This window comes from Mastigoproctus giganteus, chromosome 4, assembly GCF_048544385.1.
Source record: "Mastigoproctus giganteus isolate SK-2022 chromosome 4, ASM4854438v1, whole genome shotgun sequence".
NCBI classification, from domain to species: domain Eukaryota; kingdom Metazoa; phylum Arthropoda; class Arachnida; order Uropygi; family Thelyphonidae; genus Mastigoproctus; species Mastigoproctus giganteus.
This window is the reverse complement of record NC_143578.1, coordinates 176787373-176815022: the sequence shown is the minus strand read 5'-3', so window position 1 is coordinate 176815022 and position 27650 is coordinate 176787373. Positions and strand designations below refer to the sequence as shown.

Here is a 27650-nt window from a genome sequence, read left to right as displayed (position 1 = left end):
TAAACAGAAAAAAAAAAAAAAAAATCTTCCAGAATTTTTATAGACCTGAGCATGCACCAAATAGATGTGGACTGTAACAAATACCAACATGAACTGCCTTATAATAAAACTGTGTCACATAACAGGAACTTGAAATTCCTCCTTCAAGAAAAATAATGTAGTTATATATTCATTAATAGGTGTAAATATATCATTAATATATTTCCTCAGTTTCTGTTGCTAATATAATGTGGTCCTTGGTCCTTGAGGTTGTCATAGACATTCTATGAGGTATGCCAAGCCAGGCTTGCTACCTGGGAGTCAAAAACGCTGACGGAACTGATATTTGGGTGACACTCAAGTCAAGTGGACCTAATTTTGGTGAAGTCCGGTCGATCTGTGACAGCCAAATCCTCTGCTTGCACCTTCACAATAGTGTGACTGTTAGTAATCCTGGGTATAACTCCCATGGCAAGTCTTAAAATATGGCACCTAGCATACTGGAGGTAATCACCCAGGTGTGAACCAACTTAAGCAGACTTAGTGTGGTGCCTACCACACAAAGTCTGCTTAAGTTGGTATGAGTTGGAATGCCTCCCCTCTGTGTTACCAGGCAATATTAGGTAGTAGATGACTCTCATCAACCAGTGCAATACCACCACTTTGCTTATTGGAGTCTTGAAGTGGTGGAACCCGTGTTTAGTCTCCAGAGCAAAACTCTGGCAATCCCCTGCCCCATCATGCAGTGTGGTTGATGTCTTTTGAGGTTATGATGGATATCATGGCGAGATCCAATCTTCCTTACATTTCAAGGGTACATCTCCAGAGTGATGTTCACAGGCTGGCCACTAGATAGTCCACTTGACTGAACCTATTGGTAACTCTTTAGGAGGCTTCTAGATCAGCTAGTGTATAATCTTGCTGCCTCTACTCTGCCAGGTAGTGACTGGAGAGAGTCCAATCAGTGTGTATGCAGGGGTCATTGTCAAGGAGCTGGGGATATTCTTGCCATGTGTATGCCATATATCCAAAAATTTCATTACTTTATACATGTCCTCCCACCTTTTCTTACTGTTGAATTCACCATGAATTGTTAAACTAATAGAAAAAAACTTCATATGTGAAAAGATTTAAATCTCCCAAACACTTCCTCATTCATTCCACAAAATACACAGTCTTAGTTCTAATCTCAGTGATGTCCATTTTCATTTACAGTCTACCAAACCCCATGTACTTTTTCTGAGAGAATCTCAGTTATTGGTTGATTCTTTTTTTTTTTTTTTTTTTTTTTTTTTTTTTTTTTAAGGAGCATTAGCAACTAAGGCCATATTGCTCCGTGAATATGCGGTGGTCATTCCTGACCTCTCCGCATCCTCCATATTTAGTGGTGACGGGCTCGAACCCCGGTCTAATCAAGAAGCATGTGCTACGCACTGCTGCTCCTTCCCACCTGGCTACGGAGGCGCCAATTGGTTGATTCAACCATTGCTCATCTCAGTTGTCCGAATTATTCACTGTACGATTCCTGTTTCTTCAAAGGTGGTACTTGTACATATGTCCTTTTTCATATTCCCTGTCAGAGACCTAGTAATTTGGAATCTCCTCTTTTCAATCTTTTCGGCTTAAGATCTCTCCTGTTGCTTCTATTGTTCTCCCAACTCCACTAATCACTTGGAACTCTGACTTCCTCTTTTCAAAACTTGACTTTTTCTAGTCCAACTTTCCTAACAGTGAGGTAATTTTCCTTGGGTGTTTTTAATGTTCACAACTCCAGTTGGCTTCCGTTTTCTAGTCAAGCGGACCCAGCTGGTTGAGATGCTCAGGCTTTTGCAATTACTAATGACCTCGCACAGATTGTTCATTTACCTACCAGAATACTGGACAATCCTAACCATACAGCCAACACGCTTGATCTTTTTGTAACAAACAACCCTTCTAACTACAAGGTTAAGGTGAGTGGTTCTCTGGGCACCTCAGATCACAATTGGTGATGGTCCCTTCTCGAGTGGAGCCTTTTTCTCATGGCCATTCTCAACCTCATGTTGTTTGGCATTACAAGAATGCAAAATGGAATGAACTGCGAGATTTCTTTTCTTCTTTTCCCTGGTTGGATTACTGTTTCAAATCTGATGTCAGCATTTGCTCATATCAAGTCAGCAAAATTATTCTTGTAGGGATGAAATCCGTTATTCCACACTCCACCTTAAAATCTCGTCTGTTATGTAAACCTGTTTTCTGATAAATGTGCTAAGGCTGTTCAAGATAAGAATGTTACATACCACAATTGGCTTTTATCCAAATCACCAGTTTCATTTTCTGCCTACATCAAAGCTCACATAAATTGTAAAGCAGTTATTAATCAGTCCAAGCTATATTTTGAACAGGCTAAGAGTAGAAAACTTGCTCCATGTCCAAATGTTAGTTGCATTCTGATTTCTTGCCTAAGCTATTGCCTGCAACTTGTGCCCATTTCTGTCAAGAGCAGATGGTTCTGTTGTCACTTCAGCCAAAAATAAAGCTGACCTGCTAGCATCCTACTTTTCTTCCAATGCATGTATTGATGATCTTGGTAAACCAGCTCCTGCCATTCTTAGTATGCTCCATTCAATGTCTCCTGTGGTCTTCCATCAGAAGGATGTTGGAAGGATGTTGGACAATCTTGATATTAAGAAAGATCCAGATTGTGATGGTATTTTTTTCACTTTTTTTATTCTAAAGGAGTTTTCAAATTTTTGGAGTGAATGGGAAGTGGTTTTTCCTTTTTTTTTTTTTTTTTTTGGCTGATGCTGTATATGCTTACCTTTTTGCATCATATGCCACTATTAATGCTAATGTAGAGGTCCATATTGACTCTAATAAACTCATTTAATCCTGCTACAGGTGTGTTTTGTTTTGTAATATGTATGTATGTGTGGGTGTCACCCACAATATACTTGTTTTTTTGAGAAGCTTAGAAGTTTATATCAGTGAAAATCCACTACAATTCCATGTATCTACTACCAGGTTAAACACAAACTCATTTTCTCCTTTTGCTTCCAATACACTTATGGTCATGAATATATTGGTTATTGCATTGTATTTTTGCATAGTTTAATTTTAATCTTTGTGAACAATTTTTCTGTTTGTAGAGAAGTAAATTGCAAGTACAGTGCAACCTTGATGTAATGCACTAGGTTATACTGCAGTTTTGGATATAATGCGAGTGTGATCATATCTGTCCTGTTGGGGGACAGACATGAATCACAATAGATACTAGCAGAAGCAAATTTTGTACCTTGCACATCATAACCAACTATGCAGTGTATTCTCTCAATTTTTATTTTCTTATTATAAATTTTTTATATAAATTTTTTCATATTAATATAATTTTTATATACCCTCAATTTTTATAAACAGTAGTTATCTGAAAGTAAATTCTGTAACTGGAATTCTATTTTATTTCTCCTATCTTGCCTCTATTAGAGATGCAATAAAAAATACATCATTGAAATGTTAATTGCTTATAGGATACATACAGGAAGTAAACATTTTCTCTGAGAGAGGGACTAATTCCATATTTGTGTGTACTATAATTCCATGTGTGTACTGTGTATTCAGTTATAAATATTTGTAAACAGCCTTTTCAATGATGAAATTGTATTTAGAATGGCAAAATCTAAAGGCATAATGCAAAGTGTACGTGAATTGGCAGAGTTTATTTTTATAAGTTGCTACTTTTGACTGCAGTTAGCATTCTCCATGATTATATATATACCTTAATGATATTCAGTAGAACCCGGATAAGAAATTCCCGCATAAGTTTTCCCCTGTACTAGGTTTAGTTTCATAATTCCCGTTATCAAACAACACATTACAATATATATACACTGTGCTGCCACTTTATTAGGTACACCTACCTAGTAGCATATTGAGCTTCTTTTAGCCTTCAAAACAGCCTGAATGCATGGATTGAACAAGATGTTGAAAACATTATGCAGAAATGGAGTACCATGCAGACACGAGTGTGCCACGCAGTTCCTTGAGATTTGATGGAGGTGTAGGCCTGCAGTGAACAGCCCTTTCCGGCTCATCCCAAAGATGTTCAATAGGATTGAGATCCAGGGACTGAGCAAGCCACTGCAGCAAAGAAGTCATTGTCATGTTCCTGGAACTATTCCATAGTGATTCAGGCTTTGCGCACCGGCACATTATCCTCCTGGAAGTAACCATTTGACTGAAGATAAACTGTTAACATGAACGGATGCACTTGGTCAGCAATGATGTGGCATTCAGACATGAATCTATGGGTATCAATGGACCCAACGTGTGCCAAGAAAACATTCCTCACACCATAACACTGCCCCCCCACCTTGCACAGTAGTTGTCAGACATGAAGGGTCCATGGATTCATGTTGTTTTTGAAAAATTCTGAACCTTCCATCAACATGATGCACCAGGAACTTTGACTCGTCAGACCAAACAACTGTTTTTGAATCCTCAATAGTCCAGTGCTGGTGTTGCTGTGCCCACAGGAGGCGTGCTCTGTTGTTCTTCATTGATAACAAAGGTACGCGATGTGGCCGTCGGCTGTTGTAGCCAACTCGCGACAAAGTGCGACTAGTGGTCCGTTGCGATATTTTGTTCTGCGCACCATTTTGGCCCGTCTGTTTGCTTGCACAATTCTAGCCATTCTCCTCTGACCTCTCTCATCAACAAGCGATTTTCTTCCACAGGAGTGCTGTTGAGAGGATGTTTTCTGTTCATTGCACCATTCTCGATACACCCTTGAAACTGTGGTGCGTGAAAAGTTCAGAACTGCTCAGAGATGCTTTTTCCAGCACGTCTTGCACCTACTACCATGCCATGTTCGAAATCCGTTAGATCATTCTTTTCCCTATCCGTGCTATGGTTTGTACACTTAACTGATACTAGAACGGTTGTTCTGCTACCCTTATATCTACAACTGTGGTCATGTGACTTGCAACGTTGTGGGACAAACCATTTGTATGCACATCAGGGGTGTACCTAATAAAGTGGCAGCATAGTGTATATTGTAATGTATTATTTTCCTGGATAAAAATCTTTCCCACATAAAAAATGTGAGATAAAGAATACACAAGGTATTATTATAATGATGTTTTCCTACTTAATACGTTTTTTAGATATAGAAATTCTTTATTTTTATATTAAAAAGATATAAACATTTTGGTAATCAAACAAGTTAGTGAATAGCATCATATTACTTTGTAGTAAAATACCAAAGTAGGTGAAATGGTATCACTTTTTACACCTCATATTGTGAATATCTTCACAGCAAGTTGCCCTGATATTGCACTACTTTCAATAAGCAATGCTTCGCCACTGGAGAAGACTGTTACTTATTCCACTGGTGAAGTGTTGCCTATTTGAGAATCCACTGTCAAAGTAATTTCAATATCATGGCAATTCACTGTGAAGGCATTCACAATATGAGATATAACAAAAATGATGCCATTTCACCTACTTCGGTGATTTACTACAAACTAAAATGATACTATGCACTAACTTGTTCGATTAGTGAATTTTCTGTAGTCAGAAGCTTTCAGCACTAAAACTTTTTTAGTATAAACATTTTGATATAATGGAAGTGACATAGTGCGATTGTTTTCATCGACATCCATAAGTGGATCGACCACATTAAGATACGATAGTTGTGATTTACTTAGTTCTTAGTTACTAAGTTCTGATTTACTTAGTGGATTGTTGCTGTCTTGTTGTAATTGTGCCCTTTTAAGGTATGTTGAAACTCCAAAGGAGCTCATTTTTCCAACTTCGTAATGCATTTAATGAACAGAATGTTAAGCAATTACAAATCTTCAGTTTAAAAATGTTTCCCATAGGCAGAGTAAAATATTTATAAATTCTGAAATAGTACTTAAAAATAATCTTTAACCTATGTATGTGTATCTTTTCATTTTTATTTGTGTAATTAATATTTCATACCCTTAAGGTCATTTTCTCTTCTAAGAAGTTTTCCCTCGTAAGAAGTTCTAAACTTCTTATCAGGGTTCTACTCTACTTGAATCTCATAATTCAAGAGGTACCAGTTATTAGGTTATGTGGCTGAGATATTCATTATTTCCTATTTATGCACTATACTGTAAACTGGATTCTCTCCAAGCTAGTTCTGACTGTAGTTAGCATTTTCCATGATTATACAGCAGTACTGCAAAATTTAACTTGGTTGTTTACCACTGTGGTGGTGTGGCCTAGTTGGCACGGTACATCACCACCTACCACTCGTTTGGAGAGGTTTGGATTCAGTTCCTGTTGACGACTGAAGGAATTACTAAAGTTTCTTCCATTTGTGATTATAGTTAGCAAATCGCAGGTGTAGAGTTCATGAGCATTTATGATCTTTAGATCTTAAATACTTATGGTTATGAGCACATGATTAGGTTATTAATACCAATATTTTTTATTACTGTATTGTTTTTAATCCAAAGTAGTATGGTCCAGAATGTAACCCAGCCAAATTACCATATTTTCTGTGGAAGATGATTTCTGAGATGGTTGCTTTTTGCCCATGCAATGATTTTCGGGAATATGTCTAATTCAAGAGGTACCAGTTATTAGGTTATGTGGTGGGGCTGTTCATTATTTCCTATTTATGCACTATACTGTAACCTGGATTCTCCCTAAACATGTCTTATTAGGAATTGTGGGATTGTTTAAGAAATTGTTTGAAATTTTATTTTTTAAGTATATTTGTAGTATTGCTGTTTAATATTTTTATTTTCAAGTAGAGCATTATAAAAAAAAAAAAAAAACACCCTTATAGTTAGTAATGGTGCATTACTATGATAATGTAATGGTACATTATCATTTAAAATGTTTAACTTTTCACCCACTGATGGTAAAAGGAGAGAAAAAAGTGTGAAATTATTAAATTTGCTTCTATAAAAATGTTTGCTTAATAGGCTGCCGTTTAGTCAACCTATTAAGCAATATGTGTTCATGTTAACAGGCTGTAAACAACTGGTTAAATTTCATTTTGGCTATTATAATGCTCTTCATTTATTACACAGGTGTTAAATTTATCCCGAAATCTGTGTCATATCCAGGTTGCACTATAATAATAAAATGACTAAATGTCAGCCATAAAATTTGTTTCTTATCTACCAGGTAAGGCAGTACATAAGATGTGTCGACATCCAGATCTCCAAGTAGCAGCTAAAGCTAAAAAGTTGTACAAAAATTGGAAGGAACACATACTTTCAAAAATAAACAGGCCAGTATATGAAGTTAGATATGATCTTAAAACACAGGAGATCCGCCGTACAGCTAAGAAGTGGCTTGCGAATGCAGTCCAAGAAAGTGTAAGCAGAATTTTTTTGCATGCTGTTTATTTTCTTTAGTTATGAAAATGTATTAGAAATGTGACATGTAAAAATACTGGAAATAACTTTCTACATGGACTGCTAACACCTGTTTGATAGGAGTTAACATCTATTTAACAACTTATTTTATTCACATTTACCAACATATCACCAATACTTTAAGGCAGTTCTAAGAAGCAATGTTGAAACAACAAACTGGTTAGTCTGACTTCAGTGGTAGGGAAAATCTTAGAGGCAGTGAATGAGTGCAGTCCAGGGACATTTAGATAGATACATCTTTCTGAATAACACACATGGTTTTGTTAAGGGAAAACCATCTTTAACTGACTTAGTAGGCTTTGACACATGAGCTGGATATAGGGAACAATTTCAACGTAGTTTATTTAGATTATAGCAAGGACTCTGTCCCTCATGAGATGTTGGGATTACTGGAAAAATTCTAAGATGGGTTGCTGGGTGGCTAGGCAGAAGGTTGTGATTAATGGATATTCTTCAGATTGGTATAAAGTCAGAAGTGGGGTTCCCCAAGGATTGGTTCTTGGCCCACTGCTGTTTCTGATTTTCAGAAACATCAGTGGGATAGAAGGCTTGATGTCAAAAGTTGCAGACAACAAAGATTGGTAGAGTAGTTAACAGTGCTCCTTCAGGATACTTGAACAGGTTGCAAGAATGGTCAGTAAAGTGGCAGCTATGTTTTAATGCAGCAAAATGCAAGGTCACTTAGGGAATAGCAATCCCAAAATAAATTATATGCTTGGTGGGGTTGAATTAAAAACAGTGGAGGAAGAAGGGATCTGGGAGATATAATACAGGCAGACAAGAAGTTTTCTGAGCAGTGTAATCAGGCAGCCCGGAATGCCCATGGTGTCCTATTGATGATTTATTGAACATTATCCTATAGAGATAGGGAGGTCATTGTTCCACTGTGCAAGGCAATTGTACAGTGGAACAATGACCCCTCCCCTTGTGTCCTCTCTGGCCTGTCTTCAAAAAAGGTCTAACAATTAATTTTGACTTATCACCTTCTGATTTGTGTCTACATGGTAAATTGAAAGACTAGCAACACGTATTATTATATTCTTGGAAATTTTACAATTTTACAACTCAATTTTTCCAAATAAGAAATTTTCCAAATTCTCAGGAAACCAAAATTTTAGAAAATGCCATCAACTTTCAGGCACTTAAATTATGCTAAAGCAGTGTTTGAACATAGGAAAAGATCACAATTTAACTACCAATCCTGATAATTAAATTTTGAGTATATATTTCTTTTAAGTTTAATCAGACATTGTTAAATCAACAATATTAGTGTCCCTTTGTGGTGTATTTTTATTTTGTAGCTATTCATGTACCCTTATGGCTTCTTAAATCCTAAAGTGCACTTTCTAATTAAGAATTACTTATGTTTAAAGCTTATTGTAATATAAAATTCATTTATTTATCTTACTTGACTTCTCTTGAATACCATACTAAACTTGTAGAAATTGCATAAGTCAACAACACCTGTAAGTTTTAGAACTTCTAGCCTTTGAACTATTTTTACTCAAAACCTATGAATTCTTAAATATTTTGTTGTTGACTTTGACTCACCAACTTTAATGTACTGAATATACTTATTCATACAGTGCTATATGAATTTATTGTAATAGATGTCACAGAGATATAGATTTGTTATGAATATTTCCAGGTCATGTGTATTTGCATATATCTATCTTAACTTGTACTATTTTTCCAGTTATATTTAATTTTATTTTGCTGGTACTCTTAGTTTGGGCAACTATGAGTGTGGGATTTTGCCCTTTAGGGCAGACAATGATTGTAGTGCCTAAGGCCCACCATGATTTACACTTAGTTAACCCACCTCCGTGGGCAGGAGCAGCAGCGCGTAACACACGCTTCTTGATTAGACCGGGGTTGGGGCCCATGACCACCAAATACAGAGCATGCGGAAAGGTCAGGGAATGACCACCGCATATCCCTGGAGCAATATGGCCTTAGTTGCTAATGCTCCTAAAAGCCAAACAACAACCCACCTCCTCATGGTGTAGACAGGTGCTGGGAAGGCTTTCCAGGTGATTGCCGTCCTGGCAGAAAAGTGGCCAGAAACAACTAAACAGCACAAACACAAATATGACATTACATACATTTCTGGCTTTTTACAGAGTTCTATATTCGTTCCAATGTACCAAAGCAGATCTGAACAAATGTTCTGGAGCTGAAGTACATAAGAGACTATACATGTTCTTGATGTATATATTGTACTCCACATATTCAAATTCTGAATATATGCAAGTGACACCTCATCTCTAATATCCCCAAAATGTCTGCATTTGATGGCTTGACCAGCACTTCAAATTCATCAGATTTATTTACTATGCTCTTAGCATTGCATGTACATGCAAGTATACATGCACCTGTTCTTACTCTTAATTACCCCAACATAGCCTATGCATTTCCTTGTTCCGTGATGTCCCACACAGGGCTCCCACTCCTGGGTTTTTCCACCCAGATCTGGGTTTTTTGATTGTCATCTGGGTTGATAGGTTTTTTTCACAAAAATATCTCATTATCTGGGTTTTTTCGGTAATTTTTAATTTTAAGTCAAAATTTAATTTTATTTCTTGTAAATACAATAAAATTTAATATATTTAATAACAGTTTACAATTTTCTTAATTTTATATTCTAACAATACTGATCATAATCTGTAATATCTCAAGTGCTTGTACAAAATACTACAAATGTAAAAAGATTTCAAAGTTTTCGCAGGGTTCTACACTATGAAATTATGCTTACATGTTCATACATGTAAGCATACATGATCGTGTTACTAACATGTATGTGCAGCCTATTGAGCAGGCGGAAGGCGGTCTTTACTGCACAGTCTTTCGTGATCGTTCGTGGTATTATTGCATTATTTGGTGTGATTTTTACATTTATGCGTGCTTAAGGGCTTTCCGCAGAAGGAAAGGACTTGCCGGTTGAGAATAATTATGTAATGTAATAAGTGTACTACCACTGTATATAGTTGCCTCCTTGGTATTAATCGTATTGATACAAGACCTCTGATGAGGAAATGTATTTGTATTTATTGCCGGAAGGCAATATTAGCGTTCAGAATATATAAGTCGATGTGCCAGGATCACTGTTGGGTGGATGATGTCCTGGGACTTTGGCTTGTAAAAAGGTACATAAATTGTAAATCTTATATTGTATAAATTGTAAATCATAAATTGTATAAATTGTAAGATATATATCAGGCCTCATTGTAACCGAACTGGTAGGTCCTATCTATCTGTATAGTTGTATAAGTTGTGAAGGTTAATATAGAAATTGGTGCCTTCAACAAATTGTAATAACTTAGTTGCAAGTGTTAAGGTTATACAATATGTTTGTAATCATTCCTGTGAAGATGCTGGATCAAGATGTTTTGTAAAACCACAAATTGTAAATAATGTACAGTTACTCTTCAGCGGCGGATAGGGGGAACCCTGGAGCCCGCAGAAAATAATAAAATACTTTGAACTACGTACAGTGATATAATAAATTTAAATTGTAGTGACTATTTCTATTTTATGTTAATGGATTAGTGATTTATTTTTTATTTTATAGAACATTTTAAATAAGATAACTGCTAATTAGTCATACCCACAAATTGCCCACAATGTCTGAAACTTCTTCCCCACAAAGAAAGATGAGTAAACGGTGGTATACTCAAAATTTTAGAAATGAATGGTTAAAAGATCCGGAATTAAAGGATTGGTTGAAAGAAGACAGTAATGAAAAAGGTGCATCTTACTGTATTTGTTGTGAAATGAAATTAAAGAATGCCAATAAATCGATGTTACTAGCGCATAAAAATACAGTTGAACATAAAAAAAGTGCAAATATTGCTAAGACAAGTTCAACGTTAGACATGTTCTTCAAAAACGTAAACCTATGGAGAATGAAGAAGTAGCAAAGGCAGAGTTAACAATTGCTGCACTCATCTCTGAGCATAATATTCCATTTGTGCAATGTGATCACCTTATAGAAGCATGTAAGAAAGCATTTCATGATAGCAATATTGCAAAACAAGTTCAGATGAAGGTGACTAAAGTCCCTTATCTTATACAAGATGGCATAGCCTATCATGAAAAAATATACATTTCTAACATATGCAGAAACAACAAGTTTTCAAAGATAATAGATGAAAGTACAGATTTATCTTTATCGCTAGTTCTAGCTGTTGTTGTTAGATATTTTGATATTCAAAAACTTGATGTTGTAGATATGTTACTTGACACTGTTTGTGTCGAAAATGGTACTTCAGAAGGGCTTTATCAAGCTGTAAAAGATCTTTTCATAGAAAAAACATTCAAATAAGTAATCTCGTTGGCTTTAGAAGTGATAATTGTGCCACTATGATGGGTACTAAGAGTGGGTTCCAGTCATTGCTAAAAAAGGATGTACCATCAGTATTTATAATGGGATGTGTTTGCCATTCTTTTGCATTATGTGCTAGTCATTCAGTCAAGGTACTACCATCATATCTAGAAATATTTATAAAAGATATCTCTTGTTATTTTTCCCGTAGTAGTAAAAGATTAAACGAGTTCAAAATGATTCAAGATGTTGTAGATACTGCTAAGCATAAAATCCCCAAATTAGCACAAACACGTTGGTTATCCTGTGGCAATGTAATAAAAATTATTATTGAGCAGTGGGATGCGTTAGTTCTTTATTTTCAGTCTCAATCAAAAATTGACAAAATCAATGGTGCAGGGAATATTTACAATACTATGATCACCAAAGGAATATGTACTGGAGAAAATAAACTGCCTGAATATTGAATTTCAATCTGAGCATTTCAGATTGCACTTACTTCATTCAATGGTTTCAATTGAGTATAAAAATATTCTTAGTTTTTTCATAAAAGAAGAAGTCATTACTTCATGCAAGCTGGTTGAAATTGATCCAAGCAATGCAATAAATCATAAGCCTCTGAATAAAATATATTTGGGAGGCCATTGTATGGCCTTATTAAATTCAACACCACTTGGTGACAGTGAGAGCAGGTTTAAAAATGATTGTTTAAAATTTCTTGTTGAACTTTGTATAGAAATCAGAAAAATATTTCCTCTAAATGATGATGGAATTATCGCCAGTCTCAATGTTCTTGACCCAGCAGTGATACATGATCGTGCCAATTCGCCATCCTCAATTTTCCATTCTGAAGACAAACTAGATCTTCTAGATGATGAATGGAGATCATTTCATTTAAATCAAGATTTAGATTTCTCTTACAAAACCATCCCTGAGTTTTGGTATCTGTTACGTAATGTAAAAGATGGCTTTAATAATTCTAAATATGAGATTTTATCTAACTTTATGACCAGTCTAACTATTTTACCTCACTCTTCGGCAAGCGTAGAAAGAATCTTCTCCCAAGTAAACCATATAAAATCAAAAGCCACGAACTCCCTTAAACCAGAAACTGTGAAAAATTGACTAATGGCAAAACAGGCGATAAATAGATCTAATCAAAATTGCTATACATGGAAACCTAAATCAGAATTGGTAAAAGAAGTCATACAAGGAACTTGTCATAAAAGATAGGAAGAACGTTTGAAAAAAATGAAAGAACTTCAAAAAATAAATGTGGAGGGAACTGAATGGGATGAAAATTCTGATTACAATTAAATAAAAGATATTTTTGCATGGTAAGTTTTATCTTATTTGTGTTGCTATACTATATGATGAAAACTAGGTTTTTTTTGGGTTTATTTAAGTTGCAAATCTAAGTTTTTTTAAAATTTGTGAGTGGGAGCCCTGGTCCCACAGCAGTGCAAGTCACTTTCACTTCTGCCTGTGAGTGTTGTTTCTGTGAATCCCCTCCAAGCTAGCAGTTTTCTGACCCACTTAACATTGCCTCGATAGCATCAGGAAATATTCTTGCACTTTTTCTCTTTAGGTGTATCCCATCCCTATAGAAGCAGTCTCTCATGTTAACAAACACAGATCATGCTTCTGCCCCACAAGCCTTGCACAATCTCTTCAGGGCTGAATTGATTGACAAGGTTGTTATTATGTACTCCCTCCTAATGTGTCTGGGCAGAATTGCAGACACAAATTTAACATGTGACCTATTTCTCAAATTGCATTGTACTTGTTGCAATGTTCTTATAAAACTACATTTTTTTACAATTCGTTTTGGGAGACATGATTATATCTACCATGTATCTGAAACAAGGGTATGAAGAGGTGTGTTATAACAGGGTACTGCATAAAACTGTTTACCCCCCTTTCCTTATATTAATAGCTTTTTTTCCCCTTCTCTACAGGAGAACAGTAAACTGTGTGAGCTGCTAGAGAGGGAAATCTTTTACACCTGTGGCCGGTTAATAACGTCATCATACAAAAAAACAGTAAGGAAAGTTGTCTTTACTCTTAAGAACAATGATCATATGAGAGCCAACATTTCGGAAGGGACAGTTAGTCCGCTTGACCTTGTAATTCAGTGTAAAAGGTGAGAAAACACATTATTTTTTTATTTCTATTGTCAGCAACATATTTTATAATCTGAAATAATGTTTTTTATCTTTATTTTATATGGTATGTACAGTACCATTGTTTTAATACTGTTAATTATAGCAGTTGACATTTGCACCTATATGTTATTAATAATGAAATATTTTTGATGAGAGCCTTGTCAATCAATTTGGCCCTGGAGAGATTGTGCAGGGCTCATGGGGTCTGTGCTTGTTAACAGGAGAGATTGCTTGTACAGGGATGAGATGCATGTAAATAGAAAGGGTGCAAGAATATTTGCTGATGCTATCGAGGCAATGTTAGGTGGGTTGGAAGACTTGCTAGCTTGGGGTGGATTCACAGACTAATAGGTCAACAGTAGCCGCAGGCAGGGGTGGAAATGATTCTTGCACTGCTTCTATTGGAATGAGCAGAAGCCCAGAAAGCCAGTTGCTGGGGATTTCAGGAACTGCTGGGAGGTCATGAAACAAGTAAATACATGGACTGTGTTAGAGTAAGAACAGGTGCATGTATACTTGCATGTACACCAATGCTAGAAGTAAAATAAACAAATTTGATGAATTTGAAGTGCTGGTTAAGACATCATAATGCCTCCTCCCTTCCTATCCTCTGATAGGAAGGGAGGAGGCATTATGCTGTTAGTTAAGAAACACAAAATCTTAAGGAAGTGCATCCAGTTAACATAGATGGACAGTGCAATGTTGAGTCAGTTTAGTGTGATATAAGCACTGGGAAAGCAAAAATTTGTTATAGACTGACTCTGATCAGTACAATGAACAGTTACACAGACAAATAGTGGGCCAGTAAATCAGAGTGTCTTATAATGGGGGATTTTAATTTCCCAGATATAGACAGGAACTTGTGGGTTGGTCACTTGCACTCTAGCAAGGCTTGTGGATTTATTGGATTGTTTTCTACAGCAACATGTATTAGAGAGGCAACAAGAGGGAGTAACGCTCGTGATCTGATTATCAGCATGCTTATTAAGAATTTACAGATAAATGAACCACTAGGTGGCAGTGATCACAATGTACTGATCTGAGATTTACTTAAAGATGTAACTACCATCAGGGGTAAAGAGCAGGATTTTTGTTTTCATAATGGTGACTACAGTCTGATTTTTTTAGGTTCTATAGAGTAGGACCAACTGATGATGGTCATCATCATCGTCAGCCATTTTCAATCCACTGCAGGATAAAGGCCTCTCCAGCAGCTTTCCAGTTCCTTCTGTTTTGAGCACTGTTCATCTATTTACTACCCACAAACTCACGAATTTCATCTATCCATCTCCGCCTTTGTCTTCCAGGTTTTCTTCTAGCTCCTCTTGGGTACCATTCTGTTATTTTCTTAGTCCATCTGTCATGTCTTTGAGCTATGTGTCCTGCCCAAGACCTCTTTAGTTTTGATAAGAATGTCCTTTACTTGAGTTTGCTGCCTAATCCATGTGTTTCTCTTCTTATCTAACAGTCTGATTCCCAATATAATTCGTTCCATTCTTTGCTGTGTAGTTCTCAGCTTCTCTTCCATTCTTTTGGTGAGTGCCCAAGTTTCACTTCCATAAGTCATGGTGGGGAGTATACATTGGTTCATTATTTTACGTTTCAGACAAACTGGGATATTGCTCTTCAGTATGTGACTATATTTCCTAAATGCTATCCATCCAAAATTTATTCTTCTCTTGACTTCCAGCCATTTATCATTATTGCAGATGATGACTTGTCCCAGATATTTATATGACTCCACCTTTTCAATTACTGCTCCTTTAGTCATTATTTCCCTTTCTGTGGCATACTTGTTCATCATTACTTTTGTTTTAACCATATTCATCTTTAGTCCAAAATCCTTACTAACTGTGCATAACTGATTAAGATTTTCCTCTAATTCTTTGGGATCATGGCTTATGACCACAATGTCATCTGCAAATTATAAATGGTTTAGGTACTCTGTTCACATTGACTCCTTTCTGCAACCAGTCTAAACTTCTGAAAGCTTCCTCAAGGGCAGCAGTAAACAGCTTCAGAGATAGTGTCTCCTTGTCGAACTCCTTTCTTGATTTTAAATTTGCTACTGTCTTTGTCTAGTCTAATAAAGGAGGTAGTGTTCTCATATATTTTCTTCAAAATCATAATATATGGGGTATCTATGCCTTGTCTTTCCAGTGCCCAAAACATTGCCTTATGCTGTATGGAGTCAAATGCCAGGCATAATGGTGTTTTATATTCATTTGCTTTCTCCATTAGCTGTGATATTACATGAAGGTGATCCATAGTTGAGAATCCTGTCCTAAAGTCAGCTTGCTCTTTCGGTTGATTCTCATCAAGTATTCTTTCTAATCTGTTAGTAATGACCCTTGTGAACTACTTGTAGATGTGATATAACAAGCTAATTGGTCTATAATTTCCAATTTCTGATTTATCTCCTTTCTTATGCAGCAAAACTATGATTGCATTATTCCACTGCTTAGGCGGTACACCTTTTCTAATTCACTTTGTGAAGAGCCTTGCCAGTTTTTGTGTTATGTCTCTTCCTTCCAATTTTAACAACTCTACGGTAACTTCATCTTCCCCCGGGGCTTTCTGATTCTTCATTTTCTTCCATGCATGTTCTACCTCATCAGGAAGAATATCTGGTATGTCGTATGTGTTGCTAATTTCCAATCCATCTTCCCCACTGCTGGCATCATTCCCTCGCTCCTTGTAGTCTTCTGCTATGAGTTATGCCTTCTCTGCTGTTTATAAGTGCACCATCGGTATTCTTCAGTTTCTGTGTTACTGCTCATGGCTGCTGATTTAAGTCCTTTGTTTTCCCTTAATGCTTGTTCTACTTTTCTTGTTTTGAATCTTCTTATGTCCTGTCTGAGTCTCTTTCTAATGGCTTTGCATAAATCAGTATACTCAATTTTCTCCTTTTCAGTGTTTATCTTACTCTTCGTTTGTCACCTTCGGTTCATCATAAGAAGTGTTTCTTGACTAATTTCTTTTTCCCTATAGGTTTCTTGGGCTTTATCACTTTCAGAAAGTTGTAATATTCCTCGTCGATATCTTGGTCCTGAGCAGTCTGCAGAAGCTCAAACTTGTTCTTAAGTTCCAGTACATACTGCGTTTTCTCCTCTTCTGTTATCTCAGACTTTGTATTATTTACCTGAGTCAGTTTTTTCCTTTCCTAAATCTATATCAAGTGTATATCTTACCATTCTGTGATCACTTCCAACATTTACCTTATTCAGGACGGTAACATCATTCACAATATATCTTCTGTTAATGAGGATGAAGTTGATTTCATTAGTTGTTAATCCATTTGGACTTTTCCATGTCCACTTTCTGTTCACCCTTTTCTTGAAAAAAGTGTTCATTACTGAAATCCTTGAGATTCTGCAAATTCCACAAGTCTTTTGCTTCTTTCACCAATTCCAAAATTTCCTATAGTTCCCCTTTCTGTACTGTTTTGTCTTTTTACAACCTTAGCATTGAAGTCCCCCATAATAATAGTGTAGTGGGTTTTCTGCTCATTTAGAAGACACTCAATTTCGGTTGACATTTTTTCAACCTCTTCATCATCATGGCTCGATGTTGGTGCATAAATCATAAAAACCTTTAGCTTGTACCTCTTAGAAATCTTGAGAATTAGTCTTGACACCCTTGGTGATGTACTTTTGAATTCCAAAATGTTGTTTTTTAAATCTTTATGGACCAGAAACCCAACTCCACCTTTTCTCCTTTCACTGCTTCCATTGGTGTACAGCAGATTTCCACTTGATAAACTTATAAGTGATTCATTTCTTCTTCTTGTTTCAGCCAAACCGATGATATTCCAATTCACATTTTCTCATTCCTTCTCCAGCTCTAATATCCTGTCTTCACCGATGAGTGATCTTACGTTGTAACAGGCCAAGTTGAGTTTCCATGCATGGCAGCTTGGTCGTACCCGAAGATTCTTAGCGCCCTCTGCTTCTACTCTGATCCTCTCGCTGCCGTAAGAGGGGTAGTGAAAGCCGCTAGGGACTGAGGGCCATTTGTTTTGTCGAGTTGTCATATGCTGGAGGGTTTGGTCTTTTCCTCTTCATGGTGACCAGGCACCTTGAAGAGAACCACTCTACACGTTCATTACCATTGAGAAGGTGTGCATGAGTGGATTTTAGGGAGGCAGGCCAACCGGACTTCTCCTAAATTGGATCTATCAGTGTTTTAGACAGTGTCTGGTAACACACAGGATACCTGTTCCCCTCTAAGCCCCTGATGATGTTACCAACAACAAATTCTAAATGGAAAGCATTCAAGGAAGTAATCTTAGAAGCTACTAGGCTTTTTGTTCCAACTAAGAAATACTGCTCTAAGTTCAGGCCCAAATGGATGTCAGATGAACTAACAAGACTTGTGGCAGAGAAGAAAAATGCATGGGATGCACAAATTGTCAGGTGACACAGAAGTCTATGGTAGATACAAGCTAGTCTGTAATCAAGTCACAAAGGAGGTTAGGCAAGTGAAGGCAAAGGATGCAAAGAAAAACAGCAAAGACTTCTTTATTTATATAAACTCTAAAAGGAAGGGGATGAATCAGATTGGTCCTTTGATATCAGTGGCTTGACTGTAGATGATCATTCTCAGAATGCTGCTGAACTAAATGAGTATTTTGCATCTACATTCACACGAGGAGATAATCAAGGAGGAGAGGGCCAGATGTTTATCAAACTCTAACAGGAAGTTAAATGATTTTGTAATAACTGAGAGCACAGTGGAGGAGAAATTGTTGAAATTAAACAAAGGCACCTGGGGTGGATGGGATCTATCCAGTTATATTAAAGGAGGCAGCAAAGGAAGTAAGCAAACCCTTAGCCATAATTATGAGAGCATCCTTCGATTCGGAGAAAGTTCCCACGGACTGGAGATGTGCAAATGTATTAGTATCTCCAATTCACAAACTGGGATCAAAGGGTGACAAGTAATTACAGAGCTGTTAGTTTGACTTCTGTTTCAGGAAAAATAATGGAGTCACTGGTTAAAGAAGCATTGTAGGATCATTTAGACAAGACTGCAGCAATAATTCAGACACAGCATGGGTTTGTCAAGGGGAAGTATTCTGACCAATATGATTGGATACTATGATGTGGTCACAAAGGAACTGGATGCAAAAAATAATTTTGATATCATATACTTGGATTTCAGGAAAGCTTTTGATACTGTTGCACATGGAAGACTACTGTACAAATTGGAGCAGTATGGCATTAAGGGCAAGTTGCTACAATGGATAAAGGGATGGTTGAGTGGAAGAAGACAGAGTGGTGGTCATTGGGTAGTGCTCTACGTGGACTAATGTTATTAGTGGTGTCGTTCAGTGTTGGGTCCATTGTTGGTTTGTATATTTATCAATGATATTGATGAAGGTATATCAAGCTTAATGTCAAAGTTTGCAGCTGATACAAAGATTGGCAGAGTTGTTAATAACAGTAATGACAGTATGCTGCTGCAACAGGATCTGGAAAAGTTGGGTAGATGGGCTGTGAAGTGGCAACTGAAGTTTAACATTGACAAATGCAAGGTACTGCATATTGGTAGCAGTAACCCATATGCAGTACTTTATCTAAGTTCCTGCTGCTTCACACTGATGGGGGGATAGAATATGACAAAACCAGGAATCCATGGAGCAGGCTGGTGAAATTGTGTGGGCATTTGAGTTGCACATTGGGGCCTTTCATAGCAATAGATGTCATATATTATCAGGAGATTGTTTCCACCTGGGTTTCTCCCTTCAATGGCTGTGATATAGCCAGCTGCAAATGGGTTCTTCCAACAGGATAATACACCATGTCACAAGACCATAATGGTACAAAACTGGTTTCAGGAGCAAGCTATTCAGAGTAGAGATGCAACATGTTTTTGAAATGTACCAACTATGTGGTGTTACACTCAGAGTAGTGGAGGATGAAAGAGACCTTGGGGTAATTGTGCAGTCAGATGTGAAGTTTTGTGAGCAGTGAAGACAGGCTGCCAGAGTAGGTAATGGAGTCTTGCCAATGATACATAGGAATTTTGCAAGTAGGGATAAGGAGGTGATTATCCCCCTGTATAAGGCAGTGGTCAGGCCACACCGTGAGTACTGCATACATGTCTGGAAGCCTCAACAAAGGGGTGCCCTTATGAAAAAATGCTTAAGTTCTGCAAATTACAGCTTTTGGAGACTAGGCACCTGCGAGGCAATATGTTTGAAGTGTAGAAGGCCTTCAATGGATTGAGCAGGCTTAATGCTGATGGGATTCTTCCTCTTGCTCATATACTGCACATGAAGGGACATAAATTGAAATTGAGGAAAGACAGTTTGCCTTTAACCAGCGGTTAGTTGATTGCTGGAACAAACTGCGATCTGTCATTGTAGAAGTTGACAGCTTAAATAAATTCGTGGCAGAACTAGACAAATATTTGGAATGAATGGATCAGTGAAATGGGAAGGGATTTTTTTTTTTTTTTTTTGCTGATGCTTGCTTGCTTTCATTCAATAGCCAAATAACATTCACTCAACAGTGATTCTGTAGTCGGAAACAGCTTGTCAATGCACAAGGCTAACAAGGTAATAAAGGCTACAGTCAATCAAATAACCCAGTCCAACAGTGGTAACCAAAGAAGCATTTTGGAATGTGTAACTCATTGTACTTTGTAATCAATGGGGGATATTGCAGTCGAACTGGATTTTGCTCCTGCCAGCCAATAATAAAAAAGCAGAGTTACAGTGGGCTCCAGAACAACACAACATTGATGGATTCGAAAAGCACTTCTTAGTCTGAACCTAAGTTCTTGCTGTTTCACACTGATGGGAGGGATAGAACATGACAAAACCAGGAATCCATGGAGCAGACTGGTGAAATTGTGTGGGGGATTGAGGTGCACATTGGGGCCTTTCATAGCAATGGATGTCATATTATCAGGAGATTGTTTCCACCTGGGTTTTTCCTTTCAATGGCTGTGATATATAGCCAGCTGCAAATTATTTTTTTCCAACAGGATAATACATCACACACAAGACCAGACTGGTACAAAATTGGTTTCAGGAGCAAGTTATTCAGAGTAGAGATCCACCATCCAATTTGCAACATGTATTTGACACCTTATTGAGTCCATACTGTGACGTATCCAGACTGCTTTGAGGGCTAAAGGGAGCCTATTCACTTATTAGGCAACTATTGCCTATTGCCTTGCAGATTACGTTCATTAGCAAAGGGCCCAAACCCAGAAAGAATCTTGAACAAGAATCAAAAACTACCTGTCCTACTTAATCTGGATTAAGCAGGCACGTAATTTTTGTTGTGGGTAAGGGAATGTGCTTCATTGCCCACTTTTCATTTCCGCTAAGCAAATAAATGGTATTAGTATTGTTTCTATTTATCTATTTTACTTCTGTCTAAAATCACATGATCTTGATATTTGAGTGAATCATATGCATTGCCAGGAAACATTTTTTTACTTTTGGAAGTAGAGTCTAACTTTTCATGCAGTAACATTTTAATAAATATCAACAGTAAACAAAATGCTATATAGGTTGCAGCTAGCTGGAGGAAGAAACAAAAACACTGGCTTGGTCATAGCATGAGAAGAAATGTCCAGCTGCAGATATAAAAGATAAAAGTTTGCAAATAAGCAGTACATCCATATTTTTGCTTTCTTATTTTTTTTTTTAGTGCACGAGGTAGGTATTTAAGACAGTGCATCCAGTATTATGTATTGCACTTGAACTCATGTACAGAGGTATCCCTCCCACAGCTCTGACACCAATTAATGTTAATTGATCAATAATTTGCTATACCTTTCTAAGGCTTTATTCTAACAGGAAGGTCTTAATACATTTTCAACAGTCAAATGCTATGTGATTGAATTAAGCAGGGGAGGGGGAGGAATTATGGGCATATAAATATAGTTGACTCTTCCAATCAGGATTTATTGCAGTCTGTAATGACATGTATTGGGTAAACTCCAACTGAAGTGGCCTCTAAAATTTCTGTATCCATAACAGGATTCAAAACTGGACTTTTCCAACCACGTATAGTCCATTATAATAGTGGCTGAAAGCACTATACTGTCACTCTTCATAGTGTGGGGATGGTTTTCCTAGGTTGCAGATTAACTGGGGGTGGCTCCAGTCCATAGCAGTCTTAAGTTGGATAACAAAAAGAAACAGGTGGAGGTGTTTGTTGAGCTTTTCCAAATTTCATTAGAATTGGACAAATAGAAATCATACAATTATTTCTTTTCTTCTCTACTGCATGGAAAAAAGAAATTCATAGATTTAATGCAGTACTGTTATGTAAGGCTAGTGAAGAAATATATATACACACACACACAGGGTGTCTCAAAAATACACAGCATAACTTCAGGAACGAGTTCCTCAGATGTAGACAAAAATATTTTATATCAATATAGTTCTGGAAATGCTTGGTTTCCGAGTTTTGAAGGTCTGTCTATGACACTTAACTGTTCACATCACCTTATAGTAATTGTTCAAAATGTCCACTTTCTGCCTGAATACAGGCCTCACATCGATGTCTCATGGACTCGAAGATGATCCCAAATTCCTGGCATGTTAATATGCTGGTGACAAGGCCTGTGGTAAGGATACAGTTGGTGTTCTCACAACACTCTCCAAATAGTTGAATGTTGAACAGCCAGTTGCATTGCTATTCTGCATGTGCTGATTCCAGAAGTGGCATGCACAACATCCAAAATCCTCTCCTCTACTGCAAGAGTCGTAGATCGTGGTCGTCCTCTGTCGGCATCATGAGGTGTAAAGGTCCTATGTTCACAAAGGCAGCAATGGATGGCACCTCTGTAGCCAGGAGCAGCAGTGCATAGCACATGCTTCTTGATTAGACGGGTTTCGAGGCCGTGCCCACCAAATACAGAGGATATAGAAAGTTTGGAATGACCACCGCATATCCCCAGAGCAATATGGCCTTGGTTGATAATGCTCCTAACAACCAAATAAACAACTAACAAGCGGTGATGGATACCTTCAAAATTTTTCCTGTCTGGACATCGTTCTGGGAACCTTTCGTGGTACAAACGACGAGCCTCCAGCACATTGCCGTCCGCCAAACCGTACATAAAGTGCATATCCGCTTGCTCCTGATTTGAGTACATGGTCAGAATGGAAGACCACCAGATTCTGTCAGTAGCTTGTGATGAAGGAAATCAACTGCGGGAGATAAGACATTCCGGTTAATAACTCGGGAACTAAGCATTTCCGGAACCATGTTGATATAAAATATTTCTATCGTCTACATATGAGGAACTCATTCCTGAAGTTATGCCGTGTATTTCTGAGACACCCTGTGTGCGTATATATATACACACACACAGATACAGTAGACTCTCGATTTTCCGGGATAGATGGTAAAAAACAAATCTGGGTTAATCCAAAAATACGTAAGTCCTTACTTCGTTACTTCGTAAGGACTTATGTATTTTATTGCGTAACTCGGGAATGACTAATAACATATCGCTACTATATTATTATTGACAATGCTGAATTCAGCGCGATACTTGTTAGTGTTTGACCATACATCCTTATCAGTTTAATTTTTTGATCCAAATCGATCGCTTTCCTTTTCTTGGTAGATTTACTAGTCTACCAAGATTACTATCTTTCACCATGATAACAGTAAAAATAATTTTCTGTAAGGAACTTCACAGGGTTTAGGCAAAAACTCACTATCACTCTGTGTGAGCTCACATTTTAATTGTGTGTTAGTTTTTACGTTATGTTGACGTGTGCATCCCCCCTCACAAATCTTGTTATATAAAAAAAAAAACCTATAAATATATTATAATCTTCTCTTCTTTCCTATTTTTTGCTTTTTACTTCGTATCTCATTTGTGCATGCCATGATTGTCGTTATTGATTACTTGTTTTAATTTTTACTTTCCTAAAAAAAAATTGAGTGAAAATTTTTTTTATGTAAATCCATAGTTGCATAAGTCGAGGACTTACTGTATAGAAAAATGTTCAGCAACCTACATAAAAAAAAAAAAAAAAAAAAACTTCACGCACTACTTGCATTTCCAATACGATGCCAATTTTAAATCTAATAGCTTCCCTTTATTTTTTACGATGTTGCATATGGTTTGGTCACCAACATGATAATGGTTCATTAGAGATTTAACGGATGCACCATTTTCAAACTTTTCAAGTCTTTGTTTAACTGAAAGCGCAACTCTTTTGCATTTATCCATTATTTTTGCAATTTCTAAACAAAAACATTTAGTATAAAAAAAATTGACATCCCTGACATAAATAACGAAACAAACAATTGACACTATGCACTAAAACTAATCATTTTTTTATTTGGAGTCTTGAAGTGTCCCGGTAAATCGAGAGTCTGCTGCATACAGACAGAGACCTAAAAAAAAAGTAATAAATATAATAAACCAAATCTTAGTAATTAATTGATAAACTGTATTTTACTTTTCACTTCTTTTTACAAAGAAAAAAAAATCAAAGGCACTGTATTAACTTGTTTTAAAAGAGATAGATAAATTTTATGCCAAATCCTCTCATGCTATAATATACTTTTTTTGTCATATTTACGTTTCCTTTCAGTTTGTAGATAGCCTGGGATTTAGTTATCTATTGCTCATTATTTATAATGAGCCAATACACTCATATAAGAATATTTCACTGTGATAAAAAGATTTAGTACCTCTAAACATTTCAATATTTATTTATATATATATACTATACATTATCATGGCCATAAGCACCATTGAGTATAGTTAACATTCACAAAAGTGTATATATGGTCTAAAAATTTACAAAATATACAGTGGTTCTGGAAAGATATTACTGATCATATAAAAGAAAAACATTCAGTTGCATAACAGAATTTAAATGACACTAACAGAGAGGAAGCTCTGAATTAATGACAAATCTTGATGTATGCAGCCATCAACACTAAATATGATGACGTGTTTTCTGTTCCAGGTAAGAAGATAAGAGTACAACAGGTGGACGGAACTTGTGATACTGATTGCGTACTTTGGTCCAACGCAACCCATTGTGGTCATAGCCTAGTGAAACGAGAGTAAACAACAGTTCCATTACAGAATTGCTTTGTATAATGAAAGTGTAATTTAGAGGAAAAAGAAGAAAAATTTCAATATTGAAGTTTTAATTCTGTATTTTTTTTTTTATTGACATATTAAAGATTATTTTAATTCTTTTTAAAATGGCTACTACGTGGAGACATGTTTGGATTTAAAGGCAAGTTTCACTCTTTTCTTTAATCCCTCCCTTAATGGTAACACACAACCAAATGTGATATATTCCCAAATTGGTTTTTTTTTTTTTTTGTCTCAAGGCCATTTCATGGTCTGGGGACAAAAATTTTCTGGTGCAGAAATTCATTTATATAGCTGGATAGCACATTTTGCTAAGTGCTGTTCATTTAGAGGATTTCTCCCCTAATTCCAGATGCTAACTTTTGTTAGCATCTGGAATTAAGGGAGAATATTTATTAGGCAAGTTTTTTATATAGATAACAGAGGCACTGCCACCTCATTTAACAAAAGGAACTTACCCCAAAAAACTGACGCATCAAGAACCATCAGCAGACTAGTGCAAATGAATGGGTAACAATCAGTGCTACTACTAAAACCTGTCAGTCTGGCCCTGGCAGCTTCCATGATTTTTGACAAATTATATATTGCTATGTTTTAGCATTAGCAGAGGCATATGATACAAGAAAGCAAGCTTATACAGCATCAGCAAAAAAAACCCCTTCCCGTTTCACCCATCCAGTCACTCCAAATATTTGTCTAGTTGAGCCTTAAATTTATTTAAGCTATCAACTTACACAACAACATATGGAAGTCTGTTCCAACAATCAACTACCCACTGGCTAAAAGCAAACTTCTGCACATCTATTCTACAACTGTCCTCAATTTGAATCTATACCCTCTCATGTTCTTAATCTGAGCAAGTGGAAGTATCCCGTTAGCAGAGAACCTGCTCAAACCATTCAAGGCCTTATACACCTTGATCAGATCACCTCACAGGTGCCTAGTCTCCAGATGCTGCAACTTGCAGAACTTAAGCCTTTCTTCATAAGCGCACCCCTTTGTTCCTCTCACCAATCTTGTTGCACCTCTACATCCTTCCTAAAATGAGGCCTCCAGACCTGTATACAGTACTCAAGGTGTGGCCTGACCATTGCTTTACATGAAGGGATAATCACCTTGTCTCTGCTGGCAAAATTCTTATATATTCCTATCATTGACAAAACTCCAGGACCTGCTCTGGCAGTCTGTCTCAGAGAACTTCATATCTGACTGCATAATTACCCCCCCCCCAGGTTTTTTTCGTTTTCCACTTCCCTGACTAGTATCTCACAGTTGGTACATTTCTCTTGGGTTACTGCTCCCCATACGGAGTAGTTTGCATTTGTGAATGTTAAACTTCAGTTGCCACTTCTCAGCCCATCTGCTTAACTTTTCCAGATCCTATTGTAGTAGTATACTGTCTTTACTGTCATTAATAACACTGCCAACCTTTGTATCATCTGCAAACTTGGACATTAAGCCTGATATACCTTCATCGATATCATTGACAAATACACAAAACAACATGCCCAGCACCGAACCCTGGGGCACTACTAACATTAGTCCATGTGTTTTGTTTAAACAATGATAGTTTCTCCTAGCAATATTATTATGTTGATAATAATTGCCATAAGTCATAATAGTTTCAAGTGATGTGTAGGGGAAGCTGAAGGTTGGATTGATCAGTACAAGATCAGGCAACATGATAATAATTGATCATTATTAGACTATAGTAGGAAGCAACCCTGACAGAGTGTCATTCCTGTGGAATGAGTTTATCATGGAAATTAGAAAATCTGTGTAAATATAAACTTTATACATAAATGCTTTTAAATATTAATTTTATTTTGACATGATTATCCGACGTCAGAGCAAGTCAAAACAGAATAAAAAATTATGTACTTTTTAATTTATTAAAAAAACCTTGTGCTCTTCATGATGCAATAATACTCTCTAAAAGTATCAGTTAATGTAGTTTAATCAACTTAAGTCTGAAATGGACAAGGGTTGGTAAGGCCCCCGATTTTCAACAATTACATGAAGAGAGTTGTTACTGGTTGGACATGTTTAACCTTCAATAACATGATATATGCATGCATACTCAATAGAACATGTAATTCTACATACATAAAATATTCACCTCATTATGAAGCCTGGTTAAAATTTTATTGTAATAAAATTTTAACCATAAAACTATTTGCTGCATTTAATAAAGCAACTCAAAGAATTACTTATCACACAACCACACGAGCAACTTTGGTAGCATGTAGAATGGCAAGATGGTAGCTGATTTCATTAAGTTTTTGAAGCATCTCTTGAGAAGTGGAAGTCATTACCTGTTCAATATGCTATTCTAACTGTGTGAAATTAACATTTTTGTATACACCTTGTCCTTTACGTAAACCCATACAAAGAAATCCAAGGAGACCATGGAATGGGACCATCCTGACTAATCGATCAGTTAGGAAAATTTTTATTGAGAAAATTGCACACATGCACACTACAATGTGGTGGTGCTCCATCTTGCTGTAGAACACATGTGGCTGCATACAATTCGAGCATATCTGGGTAATCTGCAGAGTTCACAGTATTTTTATGGAAGAAAAATGGCACAATTACGTGGCTGAGGGACAGTGTGCACTGCATGTTTATCTTGGGACTATCATGCTCATGTTCACAAACTCAGTGGGGATTTTCAGATCCCCA

General features: G+C 36.7%; 2 protein-coding genes across 3 annotated transcripts in view; one reads left to right on the top strand and one right to left on the bottom strand.

The window, feature by feature from the left end:
- The window catches only part of LOC150087217 (transcription elongation factor A N-terminal and central domain-containing protein 2-like), a 43627-nt gene extending 18689 nt beyond the window's left edge, over positions 1-24938 (top strand). The window contains exons 3-5 of one of the 2 annotated variants that reach the window (XM_090371892.1): positions 7123-7316; positions 13659-13843; positions 24829-24938. In XM_090371892.1, coding sequence (XP_090228018.1) covers positions 7123-7316; positions 13659-13843; positions 24829-24832 — 383 coding nt within the window. In that variant the 3' untranslated portion in view covers positions 24833-24938. The remainder of the gene's footprint in view (positions 1-7122; positions 7317-13658; positions 13844-24828) is intronic. The other variant, XM_090371893.1, reaches the window with a different exon arrangement.
- The window catches only part of LOC150087216 (R3H domain-containing protein 4-like), a 92341-nt gene continuing 89364 nt past the window's right edge, over positions 24674-27650 (bottom strand). Inside the window, exon 7 of the mRNA XM_090371890.1 lies at positions 24674-24914. Within this exon, the coding sequence (XP_090228016.1) occupies positions 24799-24914 (116 nt within the window). The 3' untranslated portion in view covers positions 24674-24798. The remainder of the gene's footprint in view (positions 24915-27650) is intronic.